The sequence below is a fragment of the Seriola aureovittata genome, chromosome 8, assembly GCF_021018895.1.
Source record: "Seriola aureovittata isolate HTS-2021-v1 ecotype China chromosome 8, ASM2101889v1, whole genome shotgun sequence".
Lineage (NCBI taxonomy): Eukaryota > Metazoa > Chordata > Actinopteri > Carangiformes > Carangidae > Seriola > Seriola aureovittata.
Window position 1 is genome coordinate 16,694,509 of NC_079371.1, and position 21,449 is coordinate 16,715,957.

The 21,449-nt window shown below is 43.1% G+C and overlaps 1 protein-coding gene across 2 annotated transcripts in view; it reads left to right on the plus strand.

Moving 5' to 3' along the window:
* Window positions 1-21,449, plus strand: part of LOC130173673 (A disintegrin and metalloproteinase with thrombospondin motifs 2-like) — a 108,442-nt gene that overhangs the window by 1,496 nt on the left and 85,497 nt on the right. For both annotated transcript variants that reach the window (XM_056383118.1, XM_056383119.1), the window contains exon 2: window positions 565-989. In XM_056383118.1, coding sequence (XP_056239093.1) covers window positions 565-989 — 425 coding nt within the window. The remainder of the gene's footprint in view (window positions 1-564; window positions 990-21,449) is intronic.

The window sequence follows — 21,449 nt, forward strand, 5'->3', positions numbered from 1 at the left end:
AGCACCTTGATCTTGTTCTGGCTTTCCTGTTGACGGTGGAAGGGCACAGAAGGTGTCAGGAGCGCAGCGCGCACTGCTGAGGCTGCCGTTTCCAAACGCGCACTGCCAAGCACTGGGGTCGCCTCTGGGTTCATGGGTGGGGCTGTGTGTGTGTGTGTGTGTGTGTGTGTGTATGTGTGTGTGTCTGTGCACGCGCCGGTTCGTGTGAAAGGTTACTGCTTTTATTTCTTTTATTTATTGTTGTACTCCCTGTGACTCAACTTGGAATAAGGAATAAATAATTCCATGACATGTTTGACATTTTTCTAATACCTTATTTTTCCTCCCACTTCTTTTTTCCATCTTCCTGTTCACCCTCTACCCATGATTCCTCATTTTCTCCACTGTTTATCCCCCATGTTGCTCCCATGATGTCTCCTCCCCTACATTCTTTGGTTTCTGTTTCTTATCTTCAACCTTTAATGTTCTTCCTTCTCACCCTTTCCAACATTTTCACATCTTCATCTCTCCACTCTGTTCTCACCCATTACCCTTTCCCCCTCCCCCAAACTGCTCTCTTCCCAGACTCCCTGCAGCATGTCCTGGGGGAGTATGGACTGGTAAGGCCGATCAGTGTGGATGCAGAGGGCCGCTTCCTGTCACACACTGTCTCGGCCGTCCGCATGGCAGGAGGGCAGTCCCGTAGGCGCCGGAGGAGGGAGGTAGGAGAAGGCAATGATGAGTGGGAAGAACCAAGAGGAGTCGAGGATGGCCAAGAGCCTGTGGCCCGTCAGGAAAGACTTTACTACAACGTCACCGTCTTCGGCCGGGAGTTCCACCTGCGCCTGCATCACAATGCCAGGCTGGTGGCCCCCGGAGCCAAGATGGAGTGGCGTGATGACAGCGACAGCACTCGGCACTCTGAGCCACTGCACGATGAATGCCTGTACGTGGGTGACATCACAGACACGCCAGGAGCCACTGTGGCTATCAGCAACTGTGACGGCCTGGTGAGTGGACAACCTGTGTTACCTGTGTGTGAGTTTGTAGAGGAACTCTATGTTAGAAATCGATATTGAGATACAACCAAATAGCAGAAGCAACAGATTTTTCCCCCTGACCCCATGAGTGTCTCAGTGAGTCTTTCTGGTTGACCACACAACAACAGGCCTGCCATGAGAAATACCTGGGTCATGTTTTCCTCCTTCTGTCCTCTGCCCCTTTTAATTTTCACAAAGGGTCATAGCAATTATTAACTGATGTTTCACAGATAACCTCAGTATTCATGATGTCACCTCAGCACAATGCTTACAGAATAGCCTTTAGCTGGTTTGTACTGCTCTCTACACACAGATAAAGAATCACTGAAGGCATAGCAGACTCTACAACACCACTGGAATTAAATCTGACACTGTAAAATATTTTGGTTGCACAATAGTTGCTCAAAGAGCCTGCATTGTAAATGCTTTTAATAGAGCTTACTATGAATTGAGAAAAAGGAAAAGAGATGGCAAACAGTTGGTGAATGGCTGTCGGCAAGGGAGAGTAGTGAGATGTAGACAGCGTGAAGACTGAGCACAATACCTGCTCAGATTAGAGGATGTAGAAAGATGGAGATGTGGAGGGGCCAAATGTGAGAGATAAGCTTCAGGGCAGAGGAAAAAAAGGCAAGTAAATAGGAGTAAAAATGGGCAAAGGATGTGTACAGGGAATGATAAGACTGGGAGGAGGAGTTCCCCTCATTACGAAAAGTGTTCATTAGTCAGCCAGATCAGCCCACCACTGGAGCTGAGTAGCAGCAACTGGATCCGTTTAGGGTTGAGGACACTGGGGACTGAGCGAGCAGCTGAGAGAGCAGGCAGGGAGCCAGGACAGCACAGGCCTGACATGCCCACTTAGCCTGACACCAGTCAGCAGCAACTCGCTGCTGCTGCTGCTGCTGCTGCTACTGCTACTGCTGCTGCTACTGCTACTGCTCACTCCACACTGTCATTCCAGGGCCTATTGGCAAATTTTTGGGCAGATTATAGTCAAAGTGTAGTTGGTTACTGATAACAGTTCACCAGTCAGCATTGGTCACTTGTTTGTTGAGTGGCTGACTGCACTGCCAGGCATGCCAGGATTGTATAGGATAAGTTCATGTATTTTCAAGGCTGTCACATGCCTGTGTCATGCCTTGTTCGCTATAATCAAATCTCCTGTGCATATTGGCCCTGAGGAAATCCTGAATTTCCCAGTGTCCTTGTTATCTGTTATCTATCTAATGCATTCTTAAATTTACCTAATGCAGTTTTTGACCACTAGTAGTGCTATCTAGCAGTGTTTTACAAGTGGGTCCCTGTTTTGTTTGTATCATGCATGCAAACCAGGTCAGATATGCACACACAAGCAAGCAGGTTACACAGTGCACATTCCTGTCAGTTTTATGCTATTCCACTGGTTGACAGTCGGTGATGGTAAATGTGGAAATGTGGCAAGCAAGCAAGAGGAAGCTAGGAAACCTGGATGTAAACAATGAACATTTAAAAATATATTTAAAACATTAGCTTTGCAAAAAACTGAATGTAAACAGTTTTACAAGTAAACTCTACTGGCCACCTTTAAGTGAAAAAGAAGCTGGCTGTAAAATACCCCAAAGAACTGTTTGCCAATTGGCAAAAAACATCAGACAACAAAGAACTTTTATGGTGGCAGAGGTTTTACAGCACAGAGCATGTGTCTGGCATGGCTTGTGTTGGAAACTCAAAGTACTCCGACAGCGCATGGAAGGTGGGCTGGCGCAGGGGATCAGGGACCAGTGCAGACCACAGGTTCTAACTGTTTAAATAAAACAACGCTCTCTGTGATTCTATAGTATTATATACAGAAATTAGTTTAGTTTGGGAAGTGGCAGTGATTTTGGGCTGGAATTGGAGGTCAGAGCAGCTCTTTTTTTTTCTTTTTAAATGGAAGAAATGAGCGTGAACGAGTTCATCTTTTGGGAAAGTGAACTGTGAACTATGAATGTGAACTAGTTCATTTTAATCTGTGTGAACTGAACTTTGAGCTAGCTCTTGTGAAGTGTGAACTTGCACAACACTGATCACATTAGTGCTGTCCACTTATATTTAATTTGTTTCTCTCTGCCCTTGAACAACTCATGTCATTGCTAATCAATTCTTACAACCTCCTCATGCATGCCAAGAAAAACAGCCAAACTCTGTCAGGCGCTGCTTAGCTCTGACCATAGCTGCGCCTTTTTAAACCTAACAGATCCACGAAGCCCAGCTCTGCCCCGCTGTGCCCTGCTGTGCCCACTTCCTCAGTGACCCAGACACCTGGTTAGAGCCTTCTCTGCCCTGTGTTGCCATTTACAGCCAAGAACATCTGGCTGGCTGTGATCCAGGGTGTGTGATGAGGGGAAGAAGGGAGAGAGCCAAGAAAGGGGCAGATAGGGTTCAAACCAAACTACGAAAAAATAATATTAAAGACGCAGAGGAAGAAAAATGAAGAGGGCAAAGGTTATAGATTTCAAGAAGTAACAAATGACCAGAATAAATAAGAGGGGAAGAGAGAGCAGAGGGGAAAAGAAAAATCTTTGAATGGACAAATTACCTTTGGAGGGAATTGGATTTTTGTGCACAGAAGCTGTGATCAGCTGGTTAGTTCTCTGGATGGTTGAGAGGAGGCAGTACACTGTACAGTGTAAGAACTGGGGAGTGTGTGTGTGTGTGTGTGTGTGTGTGTGTGTGTTGTGTGTGTGTGTGTGTGTGTGTGTGTGTGTGTGTGCGTGTATGTGTGTGTGTGTGTGTGCGCGCATTTTAGTCCTACATGGGCACAGGGCAAAATAAATTAAACTGCAGCTGAGACTCTGTTTGTGTGTGTTTGTGCGTGCAGAGTGCAGAATGGGGGACTGCATGAATCAAACAAAATAAAAACTCATAAGCTTAGGAGGTTTCCACTTCATGTGGTGTGTAGAGTGTTCATATGTGTGCGTCTGTGAATATTTAATTCTGCATATGCATTGGGGCTGAATGTTTTCTCGTGGTTATTAAATTTGTTCTTCCACGTTTCATATTCAAATTTATTTATGTTATTAATTGCTTAATAGTGCTGGGATCCTTCAGTTTCTTTTCTTTTGCCAAAGGGAGTTGGTTTTGGTTAGAAATGCTGGTAAATACCTGGATGTCAGTTCCTGAACTTTGATGCCATGTGAATGCAAACATGCAGGTGTGTGTGTGTGTGTGTGTGTTTGTCTGAATCTCTGACCTCCCTTGTGGTCTTCCCTTCACCCTCACTTACAATTTTTTTTCAGAGATGTGGAGGCTTTTTGCTGCTTTAGCCTGATTTTGTGAACATTTGGGAGTGATATCAGGCACATTCATGTCAGTGTGGCTATTTGAAATCTTCTGCAGAATTTTGAGCATCAGCAGAGCTCCTGCTTTTCCTCTTTTCAGAAGGGACAGAGAGACATATTGATGGAACCGGATGGAAATAGAACAAGAGTTACAAAATTACTGCTGTTTCATTTCTCCATGATGAATAATTTTATCATTGTGAGATACTGAAGTAGTTAAGTGAGGATTGTTACACTGAGCACAGTGTGCTCACACTGTCTGAGAGCAACACTGTCAAACTCTCAGCCAGACATGCATACATTTTTACTTTGGAAGTTTATCCATTTTGATCATAAAAATCAGTGCCATTGGCCTATTTAGTTTTTTTTTAGGTATTGCTTTTGAAAGGTGGTACTTTTACTGTTCATGAACTTTGTTTACTAGAGTAGGTTCTCGATGCTCACTGTTAAACTCCTCCCTCATGATTTGAATGAACTTCATGACGGTGAAGTGGTCTTATCTTTTAAGTGGCCAAAAGCACAGAGGGAAATCGAGATTCTGTTGAGAGCGATTAGTATTATATATGACCAGTTCTAAACTTTGAATGCTCAGCATGCACCAATGTGACCCAGCAAAAGTTTAAAAAGAGACTCTGGGAAAGAAAGAGAAGAATCTTGAATATAGATTCAATATAGGTAATGAAGTAAAGGTTTTTTTAAGTTAGTAAAAGTCTTAAATATCCTTAAAGATAGTCATCGTCTACCAGGAAATATTTAACTTCTGAAACAGAAAGAATTATAATTAAGATAATAGCCATAGTGTTGTAGAATGAGAGACGAACATATGTTGTAGTCAGCTGACACACGCCCACGCACACACATACATACATCCTCTTGCTGAAGTACTGCACGTCCAAATGTCTATCTCTAGAATTCCAGTCTTCCAGATGGGCCACAGCACCTGAGATAATCAGTGGGTTCTGACAAATGGTAGGGCAGCTTCAGGTTACCGTGAGAACAGAGAGCCACACAGGTCTGTGGAGCTGATAGCTGTGCACGCAGGCCAGAAATGAGATCCAGCTGGGTGAGAAGTGATCTTCATGTCTCACAGTTTGTAACAGAGGAAGTGTGTTACCTGTCATCTTGGGGTTTACTCCCAAAATCCAGGTGGATGCACACCTGGATGGCAAGACACATGTTCCCACAGCTGTGATGTACATCGTACACCTTTACACATACATGCCACAAACACACTGAACACAGTACAGTATGGCCAGTCAGATGCTCCAACAGCAAAGTTCCCCTGAACCATCTTTACCTCACTGCATGACAAAAACCTGTGCACACATTTCTCTTATTGTCTCCACCCCTCGCTTCTCTTGCTCTTTTCTCTCGCTCTCTCTGTCTCGTGTTTCTTGGCCAGCAGCGGTAGCAGCAAGCAGGAGAGCTCTCCTAATGATGGTATTAAAAGAGTCAGGAAAATGACAGAGAAAGAGAAAGAAAAAGAATGTGGCAGACAGCTTTTTGCTCCCCAACACCCACAGATTCAGAGCTCCGGCAAAAAAAGAAAGAGACAGCAAGAGACAGTGTTCCTTTAGTGAGCAGTCTTTGTCTGTTTTTAGCAGCAGCTCTGCTCCCAAGCGTTGATCAGACAAGTGGTGTTGAGGGTTGAGGGTATTGCCCGCTGTCTATGCAGAAAATAGTTTAGAGCTAAGGAGCTAGATCTACATATTACTAACCAGGAGATATTTTATGCTTACTATTTGTTTGTATAGTATGGGCTTTATTTTTTGTCGGCAGATAATTATCCCGATGCTGAACAGGTGTTGCCCTTTGTATATTCCCATACACCATATTTATGTATGGATGTGTGCTTCAGTCTGTTCATGTGTGTTATTAGTGCACCGCGGGAATGCTTGAAGGCGGCTGTGTTATTTTGGTGCTTTCATTGAAAAGACTCGGACATCAACAGCAAAGAGAAATGCTAAATCATTGACAGGTGTTTTATTTATTTATTTTCTGTGGGTAGGAGCTTGGAGATGGCACCTTCTTTGTAAATACTGTAAAGATGATCTTCAGTACCATATATTCAATAATAATTGAATATATAATGATGTTGTGATTGTAATAGGACTAAAATTAGAAAGATTGTAAAGTTACTTATCATGACAAAACCTTTAAACACACACACACACACACACACAAACACACACAGCTGAAAGCTTAATCATGTGCGAGTGTGTTGACAGAGGGACAGGCCAATCACAATAATAGCCCCAGTACTATGCTAAATGCCAGCGACACGGACACTTGCGCCAGCCATGCCCCTAGAATATGCTCAGTCATTACCTCGACATTAGGAGTCAATAGAGGAGGCAGCCCTGGGCTGAGCCAACCCATCCATCCATCCAGCCAGCCTGGCAGTTAAGCTTGGTCAGGCGTGGCAGATCACTGGGCCCTACAGTGTGTTATTCCACCCCAGGTCACACGATAAGCAGCTCTCAACTGTAATCAGCTCAAATTGAAATGATGACATCAATTACAGCACGGCGCACAGCTGTTATTGACCCCAGCCCTCGCTGGCTGTATAGAGTAGGCTGTGGAGGGGTGATGGTGGAGGAGCGCCTGCAGGAACTGCAGGACTGGAGGGAGGGCCGTGTGTGGAGAGGCCAGACTGCTGAGGCATGAATGGAGAGACAGGCGGGCGAGAGAGGGAGAAACGTGTTCTCAGTATCTGATTGCAGGTTCCACCCTGCACTGTAGCTCCACTCAAACACACAATTATTCAATCTAGAGATATTATCAGACAGAGAGAGAAATAGAGGAAGAGCAGGAGGGAGAGAGAGAGAGAAAGAGAGAGAGTCAGACAGAGAGCAGACCCATTCTGAGGAACACTGCACAGAGCAAAAGAGTGCTTTTACCAGAGCTGTGATTACTGCCGCTCACTCAGTGCACTTAACCAGCTCCCTTGCCTCTCTTTCCTCTTGCTCTCTGTCATTCACAGAGTGCTGGCTCAGAGCACACGGTTTGTTTGAGTGGCTGAAATAACTGGATTTACGTGAGAGAAAAAAAGCAGTGGAACCCCATTGATTATAGGGAAACACCTCTGTGATGTCATGATTACAGCAGATTATTTTGATTTGATACTAAAATCAGCTGAAGCACAGCAGGGATGGAAGAACGCATTGTACTTGTGATGTCATAATGAAATGTGGGTGTCATGGGTTCTGTGATGTCATTGACATGTAGATTCTAGAATTGGGCCAGTCAAAAGCGCACATGATGAAAATGACTCTACCTTCATCCCAATGTTTAGGTGAGTGCAGATTCTCCAGGAAGGAAAGTGATGTCCTCTGAGAGGTGCAGACTGGTAATGCATGAATATAGGAAAGGTAGACCATATGTATGTTGAGTTTGTTTATGTGTAGCATGTTTTCCATGCGCAGTGATCTGCACTTTAATGCAAACATGTTGTGGCTGTTCCTCTGTGAATGCCATATGGACAATGGGGAGCAAAAAGATGAATGGACAAAACACATTTCAGGTCAAGATGAAAAATCTAGCCCATTGTGTCATTTTAAAGAATAAGAGATCACAATGAGGAGAGCAACTGTGATGTTACATGGGGTAAAAATATAACGAAATCTATGAAGTCTAGATTGGCCATAAGGGCAGTGACTACTAAATGGAAAACAACATTATTCTGTAGACTCGATGGCAATAAAATAAGTAATAAAATAGACCAGGCTTTTTTTCTTGCCTGCCAGACAGCCACCACCAGTGCGCCTGTCAGTCAGTCAGTCAGTCTGTCAGTCAGTCAGTCAGCCAGCCAGCCAGTCCCACAGGCCGCAGGGCCATGCAGTGAACTGATCAATGCTAGCCACATCAGCAGTTCTCTAGCTAACAGGCCTCAGCAGCCTCTGTGGAGGATCTTTGAAACAGGATGAGACATCTTCCCCGTGTTCCAGTGCCTTAACAAGCCCTCTGCCTGCCTGCCCATGGCTAACCTGGCCCATGCCTCCCGTGGCCACGCTGTTTTACCTCCCAGTCATCACACAGGTGGCTCTGTAGTCTTAAAGCTTCCACTCGTCTGGAAGTTTTCTCCACATAATCCTCACAAACAAAACACAACATGAGAGAGAGGGAGAGACAGGAAGGAGGGAGGTTAGGTGGAAAATGAAGAGTAACACAAACGGTGGGGGGGGGTTGCGCGGTGGAATCTTAATGTGCCCAAACCTGAACAACAGCAACATCATAACCGCCACCACCTGCTCAGTGCTCAAACTTTTCTTGATTAGCTTGAAGAATTTGCTTTTTATTTTATGTTCGTCTAAGCCAAAGTCACTTTCCTGCCTCTAGAAGCGGGGACACTCCTCTGCTAGTCCTTTTCACTGCATGAGTGCATACTTGAATATGTGTGCATTTTGCCCTAATTAGTTGTATTTGTTCTTCCTTTGGGTTGAATTGTTTAGCTGTCTCGTTTGTATTTTCTGTTTACATGTTCCTTAATGGAGCAGAGTCTGTCTGTCTGCATGCAGTGTCTATGGTTGAAAATCATTTTGCTTAGTGCTCAGTGCAGCAGGGAGCTAAGCGGGAAGAATCGCACCTCATAACAGAAACTCACACCCTCCTCATCTTACTAAGGCTGCCTGTTTTTGTTTTCTGCAATAGAGAAATAATCACTTTTTCTCTCCCAGTGTATTATGTTTGGGGGTTTTTGCCAGTGCACGAGGACCTCGGGAATTGTTAGTGTACCAGCATATGTAATATATTATATAATAATATATTGTATTCTAATAACTGACTCTGTGGGGGCTGGAGTGAAGCAGCAGAAACAAAGAAACACATCTAGCGCTTTGATCACTGTGACTGATCATCTGCCAGTGTGTACAAGGAAAGCTTTGGATACTGCTTTACAATTATATAATCTGTTTGCCAAGATGTAATGGAGACTTTGAGATGACCTTGTCCATGTAAGGCTCTGTGAGAGATTGAGTTACTGTGTAGTTGGGCTTCTAAGGTGTGCCGGAAGTATCCTGTGTATGAGCGACAGGGCCCAGCACCTTATCAATACACACAACAGCCGGGAAATATAGTTAGAAGTTATGGCTCTGCGATGTTGCAAAATCTAATCTGTAATGAGAAAATCTATTTAAATTAAGAAAAATTATACATAAATAAACCAAAACCTCCAATCCTGTTAGTTTAAATCCTTTTAAATCCCATAGTGTGAAATATTTACATCTTATACCTTAGGTCAGTTACATGCATCACTGAAAATCCCTAATTTATGATGATACCCAGCCGCACCATTCTAACTGCATTTGTCAGGCGGGCTAACACATAGTAATGCAGGGCTCGCTGCTTGTTGTGGGGGATAGGTCTAATTACTGGTTAAAGCACAGGTGCCTGCATTCTGTGTGCATTATTAGATAGTAATGCTTCATGTGATTGACTTATTTTGTGGTATTTCCCATCTTTGTATCTGTTTCATCTCAGCCCTTTAAGTAACATTAGCCTAGCCCTGTTTGAGACTGCTCATGAACTGCATAGTTAAACTGCCTGTTTTGGGGAGGGAGCTGTCTGTTTCTAAATGACTGTCATACGATTGGTTAGAAACAGCTTCATTTCTGTGTCGGGATTGGGTTATTAGCACATTGTCAAGCAACGACTTAGCAACAATTTACCAACAGTATATTGAAGTTTCTGAATTTCTTCTGTTAGATTCAAACCCTCATGTCGCTTCTGCTCTGCTGTAGTGTCCTTGAGCAAAGGCTCTTACCAGGTCCAAGCTGGTGCTACCTTGCTAGAAAGAGGAAAGAACAGCTCAGCAGGGATCAATAAAGAGTCGTGTTCATAGTAAGCTCTTTCCTACTGCACTGTGTATGTTTGTGCATTTGTGTAAGTGCTGTGTAGTTATCTTACTCTGAGATATCTCAGTTGATGTCAGGGGTGTGTGTTGTCATTTGTGTGCCTCAGTGTATGTACGTGTAAATAGGAGAGAAGGAGCAAAAGATAAACGATAAAATCACTATGCTGTCAGATTTTGTCTATTATTGGTTATTGTTTATGGCCAAAGCCAAAACTGTGCATCCTTATAGCTGCTGTCCCCACACACATAGATACACATCCTCTCTTACTCTTGCCATGATTGACAGCATCACTTGGAACACAAAGGGAAATGACTTTTTTTCTCACAAGCTAATCCTTTGCCTCTCTCTTTTACACACACACTGACACTCAAACACAGACACATTGGGGAGAAGGGACTTATTGTCAGGTTGTGCTCTATCTCTACAGTTCATTTCTAATCCCTTTTCTCCCTTTCTGTGCCGTCTCCCCGCTGCCACCCACCCCTACACACACAACCACCGCCACCCAAACTGTGTCTAGTAGCTCTGTCCCAAGGCTGAGATCCACCACACAAGTGCTCATTGTGGCTAAATCAGGGAGACTGGCAAGATGGTGAGGGTGGAGGGAGGCTGCTGCATGTGAGGCAGACTAGATGAGGAATGAGATACAATTGAAATGAGGCACACTGGAGAGGAGAGACTAATGGAGGAATAGAACAGGAGGGGATGTTCTTTTTTCCCCTTGCTTTATGCTCTAGTTGTCCTCTCCTCTCCTCTCCTCTCCTCTCCTCTCCTCTCCTCTCCTCTCCTCTCCCAGCAGCAGGGTGTATGCTTGCAGGGCGGGTGTGGCTGCAGCTGACTCTGATGCGATGTGACAGGGCCCTCCTCTCTGTCCTTTTTGCTGGTGTGTGACAGCATGAAGCTGCCATCCACCTCCGTCTCTTTCCCATCCTATCTCTTTATTTCTATCACCGGGGGGGGGGATTCCGCGACTGGCTTTGGTGCCATTCCTCTCAAACTGTCTATTTGCGTGGTGTGTGTGTGGGAGTATCTAGGTCTGTATAAAGGTGTGTGTGCAGGTTTTCCTGTGTAACCTTTTTTCTTCAGTTCAACTGAGCATGAAGTACCAGAGTATTTGTGGCCACAGCAAAACACGACAATCCGATAAATAAAGAATAACATCTGTTGAATTATGAATCCCTTAAAGAAGATTTGATCAATACATAGTCCGATGATCTCAGAGGACCTGCAGCTGGTGTGACACGCTGTGTTTACTCAAGCAGTGATTGGAGTTGCATACGAGCGGGGAGATATGTATGTATGTTTTCCTAATATTTTGGCAGTGTTTGCAGCACACACATGTCTGCTGAGAGCAGGATGACCTCCCACTTAGCACTTCTGTAGCTGTGTTGGCCTGTTTCCACAGCCACTATAAATGCTAAATGAAGCTTCTGTCTGGTCAAGGAATTTCTCAGTTTTGGGTCAGTCACAATGGCAGGCAGCCTTCCTCTGTGTATAGCCTGTTTAAGGCCAAGTACGTTCTTCCCAGTATCACTGATATCTGTTGTGTGTTGTGTTTGGGCCAAATTAACTGTGGGCTTTCCTGGAGCAGTGAAGTGAGCCCAGAGCCAGTTGTCAGATGTAATGGGACCATTCACTATGTTCATACACGTTGTGGTATGTGTCTGGAATTACTGATTTTTACAAGCTATTTTTGAAGAGTGGATATTAATTGGTAAGGGCCTCTCTCAGTATGCATTGTTACAAGCTGCTTGTTTTTCTCCACACTTATTATTGCAGTGACTTGTTGAATTAATGTTTCATAGTGTCATAATATGACTCAAACCTATGGTCCTCAAAAGTTTTATGGAACTCTGTATTACTCACACCGTCCTCGTTGTAGTAGTGTTACTCCAGGCTTGTCCCCTCCATGGGTTTCCAGCCAAACTGGTCGAGTTAGAAAGCAAAGTGGTCTAATAATTCCTGCAGATGAAGGTGACCGAATACTTCCAGCTGATCATGAGCTAAGGGAATCCTTTCGCTGAGGCCCATATGAGTTTTGCATTGGGGCAGGGGGCTGACAGCAGAAGGACAAACTAACAAAAAGGATTTGTTTGGATCCTTCTCCAGTGTCCTAGTTATTCTTTTTTACACGGTGCATGTGTCTCTGAAACTGCAGGTTTAATCACCATTAGAATATTAATTCAACTTACCACCCTCTATCTATATGTGCCGTGTGTCAGTGTGTGTGGATGGGAGGAGAGGTGTCCCTGACAGAGGGAGAGAAAGGTGCTCAGATCAGGTTGATATGAAGCACGCTGTGTCTGCTGTGCTTCTTTTCTTGCTGCTTCTCCCTCCTCCACTGCCCATCCATCTTTATGTCTCTTTTGTCCCCCCCCCCCCAAATCACACATACACACACACACCCCACCCCACCAACTACAGTGCATAGAGGTCAAAGCCCCGGCTGAGCCACAAGCTGTTGTTGCCTTACACTGACTGCTCTACCTGCTCATATGACCAGCGAGCCCAGTTTATCGTGTTACTCTCAAGGTCTGCATGAGGAAGAGGAAGATCTCACACACACACACACACACACACACACACACACACACGCACAAAAAGATAGTGTAGGATTGGCTATTTAATGGCAAACATTAACAGTTAAAACAACTGCACCAAGACTGGCATTAATCATTTTTGAATTAAGGTGAAAAGCCGACATCCTGGTTTGTTTTATTTTGATGAAATCTTCGATGTTAAGCAATCAGTGTTGTGGTGTTTATGCATTCCACCCCCACAGAAAAAATGGTAATGAGTATTTGTGCTTCAAAATAGAGGTACAGAAGTACATTCTGTACAAAAAAAAGTTAATTTTTTGTGTACATACAGTATGTACCACTCAGGCACATAATAGGCCTTAGATGCTCCCATTTTGACCCACCGCATAGCAAAGAATTCGTACCAGTTCAGACTCATTTAAAAGTTACTGAAGTGATTATAAGGCACTGCCTGTCAAACCTCAGTGTGACTCTATTAAACACAGATTGTAAAATCATGTTCTCAATAGTGCCTTATAATTATACCATGGTTTATGCTACATTTACAATTTGACCACTTGGGATGCAAAAAATAGGGTTGGAAAAATGAGTTACCAGAAAGGGAGGTGTAACTTTAATATACTGCTCCGGCAAATTCTGCTCTACTGATTTTCTCTGAAAGCAAGTTCAGGTTATTGTTTGTTTATTTGTTTGTTAATGAAGAATTAGTTTGTCGGTGGTTGGGGTCTTTTCTTTCCCTGCTCGGCAGTGGCAGCTCTTTCTTTGCATTCTTCTACTTATTTCAAACAACCTCCCCTTGCTGCTTTCCTGTGTGCCAGAGGATTTTCACTCGATGTGAAAGATTTGACCAACTGCCTATACATGTTGCACTGGTGAAAAAACAGTAGTAAAATGGACTAGTGTTTGTATGAAAATTACAGAGATTTTCATATTCATTGAATAAATGCCTATTCATTTTCTAGATGGCTTTTGATTTCAGCAGAAATATGACAGCAAGGATCTTTGAGTGCGTTTGTTTGCTTTCAGTTCTCCTCAAAAGCTGCTGGACATTGCTGTTGTCTTTTTGAGGCAGCTGCTTTGTAAAGCTCATCTCTCAGTGTCTACAGGAGAAGGGGGCGGGTGAGACGGGGGTTGGGGGGTAATTTGGTTAGGGGAGGTAACTATGAGATATGGTGGAGAGGAAGGCAGGCTTTTTGACACAACCACTCGCTGGTGCTGTGCTGTGATGTATAATGGCAATACGAGTGAGCTCGCAGAGAGCAGAATGGCCTGCACGAAACACACACACACACACACACACACACACACACACACTCAGACGCACAACAAATTGAACCTATAGGCTTTCCCTCTACGATATGAACTACCAAGCACAAGCTCTTGTGTGTTCTCAGGATTAAGGTGTCCGTTTGATCTCAGTCAAAGTATTACATGAAAAAGAATAATGTGGAGAACGTTTCTGCGCAAAATTGTATAAAATCCTTTTCCACAAGGAGCTTGAGTAATTTTTGCTCTCTCGCTCTCTCAGAATATGATAGTTTAAGTGGCAATGCTGAAGCTTCGGCCGGCAATGCGCAGCTCAAAGCAGAAACAAAAAGGGGCTGATTTCCTCCCAGACGATGTGATTGTATAAAACTGTGGCTGTTGACTCTGCTTCCAGGCCCCAGTAATTGGGGGCAATAGAGGAGCCTGGTGTTTCCCCTGTTGATGAAATCCCTGGTTTAGCTCAGACGGGGTGTGAATTACAGTGTCTACTATATTCCTCAGCTCAGGAAGAATATGATGCACATGTGTGTCAGTGTGTGTGCGTGTGTGTGCAGGAGAGGTAAAACAAGTCTGAGGGTGTTTATGGGTGCACAGGCACATATTTATTTGTTTGAAAGTGGTGGGATTCCCCGGTGATTGTCAGTTTGATAGCTTGCCTCGTCTTTTATTTTTCTGCTGGTGAGTTTTCTCTGAGGAGACTCTGTATAAATCTCTTTCTTCTTCGTGTGTGACTGAATGTGTGCACAAGTGAATAATGCCGTAGATGGGCAGACAGGGTTTGGACTCGATTGCAGATCGGGGATTAGAGATATGTCTTCAACCTGATTTGTTGTATTAGCAAGAGCCTGTGGATCATATGTTGGAACGGTGATGCTGTGTAGATGTGTCAACGTTTTAATTGGCACCCACAAATGTACGTAGTGCAATATAGACTTATGTATGCGTTCCCGCACACACAGCCTTAGGCTACATCCTTAGCTCTGTCCCCTGTGTGTGCTCGCATACGGACAGAGTATTTCAATTGCAAGGTGTAATTTCACACTCTGTTTAATGAGGTGACATTTAAACAAGTAATATTTGGCATATTGTATTATATAACAAAATATAAATTATTAAGGTTTTATTTGGATCTAATATAATTATACTGGTGAGAGTAATGATAAAAAACTACTTATTTGTAAGGATGGCATTAAAGAGTATACACCTAATTTCTGCATGCATTTTAAATGATTTAATAATAGTACTGCTACACAATGTAATTTAATTCAACAGAATAAATTCTGCAATGATAAATAATCTTACTATACTCAGTTTTTGTTTAAACTGTATTACTGATTAAACTGTATGTCTTTCAGTGTCATCCAGGGCATGCCTATACATATGAGCTGTGCCATGTGAGATATTTGTCTGTTCTCGCGCCTGTTCTCCTGCTAAGAGTCTGGCATGACCAAGGTGCATTCAGTTGTTTCTCATAGCCTGCACTTCACCTGTCCTGTTATCATGCTATTTTTCCAGCCCTGTGTTAAATCATTTAAATGGATAAAGTGGTTTATTGTCTAGTGTGAGTGCAGTGTGAAACATCTGTAGGTATTTATTCGAAAAGTCTGGTCTTCTAAAGTGACTTTGCGCCAAGGTTTTTGCATCTACTGAAGTGTCCATGAAACACATTGGGCATTCAAGCAAAAATGTTTGTCTCTGCTAAAAAAAACAAAAAAACACTCAATTCACATCTACATACCTGACAATGAATCTCCAAGTATACATTCAGAAATTTGCTGCTTTTTTCATCCACCACATTTCTCCACAAACCCAGTTCTTTTAACAAGTGCCTCCAGGGACAGCTGCACACTTCTGTAACAGTAAGACAGTAGAGGATAGACACAGTCCTTGCCACTAGAATATTTGACCTTCTTCAGTAAGTCAGAGTCCCATTTCTTTCTTGACATTCTCTGTGGGTGTTTATATAACGGGATATAAGGGCGTATATTGCACCTTTGTACTATTTCATCTTATAGGTTTTCTACAATGTGTCTTTATTCACTTTGGACAAACAACATCCTGCAAAAATTCTCACAGATGATACTCGTCCGTTACTTTAAGGAGATTGGTGGAATGCAGTATGTCCATTTAGCAATGTGTAAAAGAAAAACATAAAACCTTACAGTAAATTGGACAGAGACATGTAAAATACAACATGTAGGTTGCAGATTATATACAGGTGGAACTGCTTCAGGATAGGATGTGGAATACTCGGGGAAGGGTTTCCACATCACCTCAGAGTTGTCTTCACAAGGCCTAAATACTTGGAGACCGGCATACATTGAAGTGTCTGCTAGCCTTATTATCTCTCACCGCAACTAACGCGGACACACACACACACACACACACACATCACACACACACACAGACATGCACACACGCAGCTCTGATATGCTTTGACAGCTGTATGTAATTCTCACTTGCAGGAATGCATATCACGTTAGAATTATGATGTGAGAAATGTCATTGTCATTGTGTTATATTTGTGTGGATATATCGTGTGCATGTGTTTATTTTGGTGTAAATGCCTGGTAAACACAGTGTGTGTATGATTGATGGTTTAGAAAGGTCCAACGACAAAACACACACAAAAAAAAATTCTCTTTCATTTTCTCTCACTTTTTTTGCTGTCCCTCAGTTGCTTGATAGATCCAAATATTCTGAGTGTTTTTGATACCTGAACAATCTCTCTTTCTCTCTGTCTCTCTGTCTCTCTGTCTCTCTGTCTCTCTCTCTCTCTCTCTCTCTCTCTCTCTCTCTCTCTCTCTCTCTCTCTCTCTCTCTCTCTCTCTCTCTCTCTCTCTCTCTCTCTCTCTCTCTCTCTCACACACACACACACACACACCACACACACACACACACACACACACACACACACACACACACACACACACACACACACGCCTCTCCAGGCAGAGAGAGTGAAGCTAGAAGCATGCCTGGGAATATTCTTTCTCAATTTGTATGTGAGTGCTGTGGATGCACGGGTGCTGGCGGAGGCCCTCCTTTGTCATGGAAACACCAATTTTTAATCTTGGGTCCTTAAACCAATGAATTCAAGCCTCTCACATCAGCTAACTAACTCACTGACTAATGCATGCAACCTGGTATACTGATGCATCTGAGATGTCTGTCAGATCCGGGCACGCACACGCTGTTTTGAAACCAGACGTGTGCGAAAAGGCAGAATAAGACGAGCTGAAGTGCAGAGGATCAAACAACACCTGGATTGTTAATATCATGTGGCTGCATTAGTATTGTGACAAAGTCAGCATGCTGATAGCTGTTAAAGGCAAGGTGTTAACTAATACTTGGAAAGGAATAATATTTCTTTCACAACATATGAAAAAAATAAAGTTGTGATAGACAGTGGAAGGATTGGCATAACCATATTTGCACATTTGACACATAGGAAATGTTTTGTGAATTTGAAGTTTTTTTAAATCATTAAAGCTTTAGTAAGAAAATGATCAGCTGGTTCAGTGAAATCTTAACAAACATGTTGTATGGTATACATATAAAAATGTATCCTGGAGCCTAAATTTGTGTCCTTGATTGTGGAATTTTTGACATGAAGATGTAGACGTCGACCAACTAGACTTTGGCCACACCCAGTTTCTACATTCTCACAGGCGGCTCCAACGGTATCCCTGGCTACCGCTGGTAACCTTGGTGATACCGGTGGAGATATGCTGCAGTCAGTGGGCGTTGCCAGGGCGTGATATGAAAGCATAGCTGGATCTGTGTGTGCGTGTGTGCATGTTTATGTGTGTGCATGTCTGAGATCTCGATAGCAGGCTCTGCCAGAGCCTTCATTTTGACGTATCCTTTGATGACGGCATTGGCATTCGAGCAGCCACACACATTCACACACACGGGAGAGAGGGGAAGGGGGAGAGATCGAGGGAAAGCTGTGAAATATGAAACAAGAGCATCTAGGTTCAGGTACACTCTTGCATAAACATCCATGAATTAATTGTGGAAGCCAGCAGCTCATAAGAGGAGAGGCTGCTAAGTGTTTTTTATAGTTTATACACTTCTATTGAATAAACTGTGGTGTGTCCATGCCTCTCTATGGGCCTGTGAGGCCAGAGAACCAGGTCTAGCCCTCTCTGTGATTTATGGCCAAATAATTGTGCTTCATCAACAGTATTGTATACTGTATATCTGCAGCAACGCAGCTACACCTCCTCAGCATGGCCACTAGTTCTATATTTGGTAGGCGATTAAGATCGGATAATAAACCAATCAATAGAGAAATTAGCATTTGGAACCACAGAGTGTGAACATAATGCAACTGCAGATGCAACTTTGAATTGCATTACTCTTTAGGGCATAATAGATTAAATCAGTTCTTAAGTTTGTTAGGCTAATTTAGTAAAAAAAAAAATGTCCAAGTATTTCACAGAACAGCATTTATTTCCCCATTATACTTACATTTGGTTCTTAAAGCCACCCTATTTGACTTTCACTTTGAGCGTCCAGTACCGATGACATGAAAGTAAAAAATAAAACATATGAGTCTCACCAATGAGAACGAAATTAACTGACATTTTCTGTCTCTTGTGCTAATCCTACACACTCCTGCCTTTTAATGTGCATAATCCCTCCCTGTGTTATCTCAGGCTAATGTACAAGGAGTGGAGGAGATGCACTCGCAGGCTGAAGCTAGCAGCTTCCCAGAGAGGGTTGAGGCGGAGGCCAGCGATGTTCACTCGTCTGTCGAACACGCACACTGTCTGTCTTCCACCAGAGAGAGACTCCCTTGGCCTGGGCTGTCTTCATCAACACATTAGCAATATGCTGTGGCCAGCGTTTTCGATTTACTACAACAACACACAGACGCTGTCCAGAGACAGAGGGAAAAGTGGGGAGGAGGTGTGAAGAACATAGTCACTGACTATAGACAATATGTAGATTGCTTTATTGCCATTTTGTCTAAGTTTTGCCGTGTTTCCTCAACCGTGCTTTCTCCCGTTTCCATTTTAGTTTTCTGCTGCCTTCATTAATTCTCCACTCCTCTCCTCTCCTCTCCTCCTTTCCTTTTCCTCCCACTTTCCCCCCAGGAGAAAGAGGTCATTACTAGATTCCCCCCAGAGGTTCTTCATAATCAAATATTTGACCTAATGAAGGGATTTAATTACTGGTTGCCCAGCACTGGAGGTGTCAGATTACTGCTCCCCCTTTTCATTTTCCCTGCAATTTATCACTATCCTGACAGCAATGGTGTGTATGTGTGTGCAGCTTTGTGTGTGTGTGTGTGTGTGTGTGTGTGTGTGTGTGTGTGTGTGTGTGTGTGTGTGTGTGTGTGTGTGTGTGTGTGTGTGTGTGTGTGGTGTATGAGTGTGTGTGAAAATATTCTTTGAAGCAGCATGTTGAAGTTGTGAGTGTGGACCTGTGTACAAATTTGTAGTTAGTTGGCCACTTGAGACTGTGCAGCAGAATGGCTTGTTGGAAATGGCATCTAAACTATGTTAATGCTCATACTTTTTTTTCAGCCATACTTTTCATTCTTTCTGTGGTGTCCAAACAATATGATGATCATAGCTGTGCACTGTTTGCAATTCAGTTGAATGAGTAAGAACAAAATGTGCGACTTTATGTACATGTGTGAAAGAGAGAGAGAGAGAGCATGTGTGATTTGTATGCATGTGTGTTTGTTAGACATTAGTGGGTGTGAGTTACGCAGTGGCGGCCCTCCCAAACGTAAAATGAACAGCACTGGAAGGGTTATGTGAGTGTCCAGACCGTTTAGATTTAACTATGAATTAATAACCAGACAGGATCACCACACTGGAAGAAGGGCAGGAGCCTGAGGGGGCGAGACAAAAGAGAGCAACAACACAGAGGAGTGAGGGGTGGAAATTACTCCTAAAACTATTCTGCATGTTACTAGACGTCAGAAAATATTACACAGGGAGAACGTCTTCACTGTAAACCCTCAGCTTGACTTGTCCTCATGTACACGTATACATGTTGTTGATAGAGATGAAGTAAAGGGGAAAAATATCAGACACAGGCACCTAACCCCCAGTTACATGCTAAACAACTTAATTAAACTTAAATCACCGCTTGATTTATATTAACCAACAATTTTGTGATTTTGACGAGGCCACATTGAAAACACTTGGCGGGCATTGCTTAACATGAGTTATTTGTCATCTTGGACAGCTGCTACCAACCTTCCTCAACTGTTGTTTACTATTGAAAATGACTAATTCTTCATATTTACCGGGTTACACTACAGACAAACATTCTTGAGTCATAAAGTTTAAGATACTGACAGGCTTACAAAACCACAAATGTTTTCCAGACGATTTAAAGCTGCAACATATTCCTCTGGGTTGCACTGAAGTGAGCGTGAATACAGTAAAGACATTAACTTGTATCTTTTGTGAACCATAAGTCCAGACATAATAATCTAAAAATGCAGCGTACATTGGATTTATCAATCCTCCATATTTCTCCTGCTGAATACCTGCTCACCTGTGTCTATGTACAATACACACTGCATTTATTTTTGGTTGACACTCTTGCTTTGCACATTTTTTTGTTGTTGTTAAAATCGCCACTCATGTGCTGTATGTTCTGTTTGTGTGAATACAAATAGTGAGAAATCAGCCCTGGAGACAGCACCTCTCAGGATAGTGCAGCTGTTGGATAAAACACTTGCAGCACAGCTTTTCCAGGAATTAATAAGTAAAGAAAAAATATACATGGAGTTGTGCCTCAGATCACGTTTCTCACAGCTGGGGTCAGGAAATTAACTGTGTATAAGAAATACCATATAGAATATTTACAGTTTAAATACGACACAGAGAATCACGGAGCTGCATCATGATGGGGAAAAAATCGTTAGCATGGTCCGCTGTCATTCGTGCAGGCTGCTGAGAAATTGCTGTATCCATAGATCAAAAAGAGGCAATGTGAGTGGAGGGATGGTTTGTAGACCCAGTTATGCTTCACTTCTTCATAATACACAACCATTTCACCACTTTTGCCCCTATCCTATATCCACTATCCACATCAAGGCCTGATCCTGTTCAATCTCTCCCATCTCTCCGTCCAGTGAGGCTTAAATAAGTGTGAGGGAATTTAAGGGAATGTGGCAGTTTTCCCATTCCCTTTCCCAGGCCTGCTCAGGAATTATTAGACTAATTCCCCCTAACGAGGGAGGTCATGTTGGATGTGGGATAGATGAAGTCATGGAGCCAGTGTGTGTGAGTGTGTGTATGACATAAATGACCCGGCATCACTAAACTGCAAAACCACATGCATTCCTGACCTGTTGACCCTTGCGTTACCATAGCAACTAGGAGTGATTAAACACTTAGTGTACTGATGTCGCATTAATTACTTTGAGCTTATGGTTTGTGATACTTGCTTTGAAAGGTTGCAGTCCTTTATCCACACGTTCATCTGCACTACCATGTAACG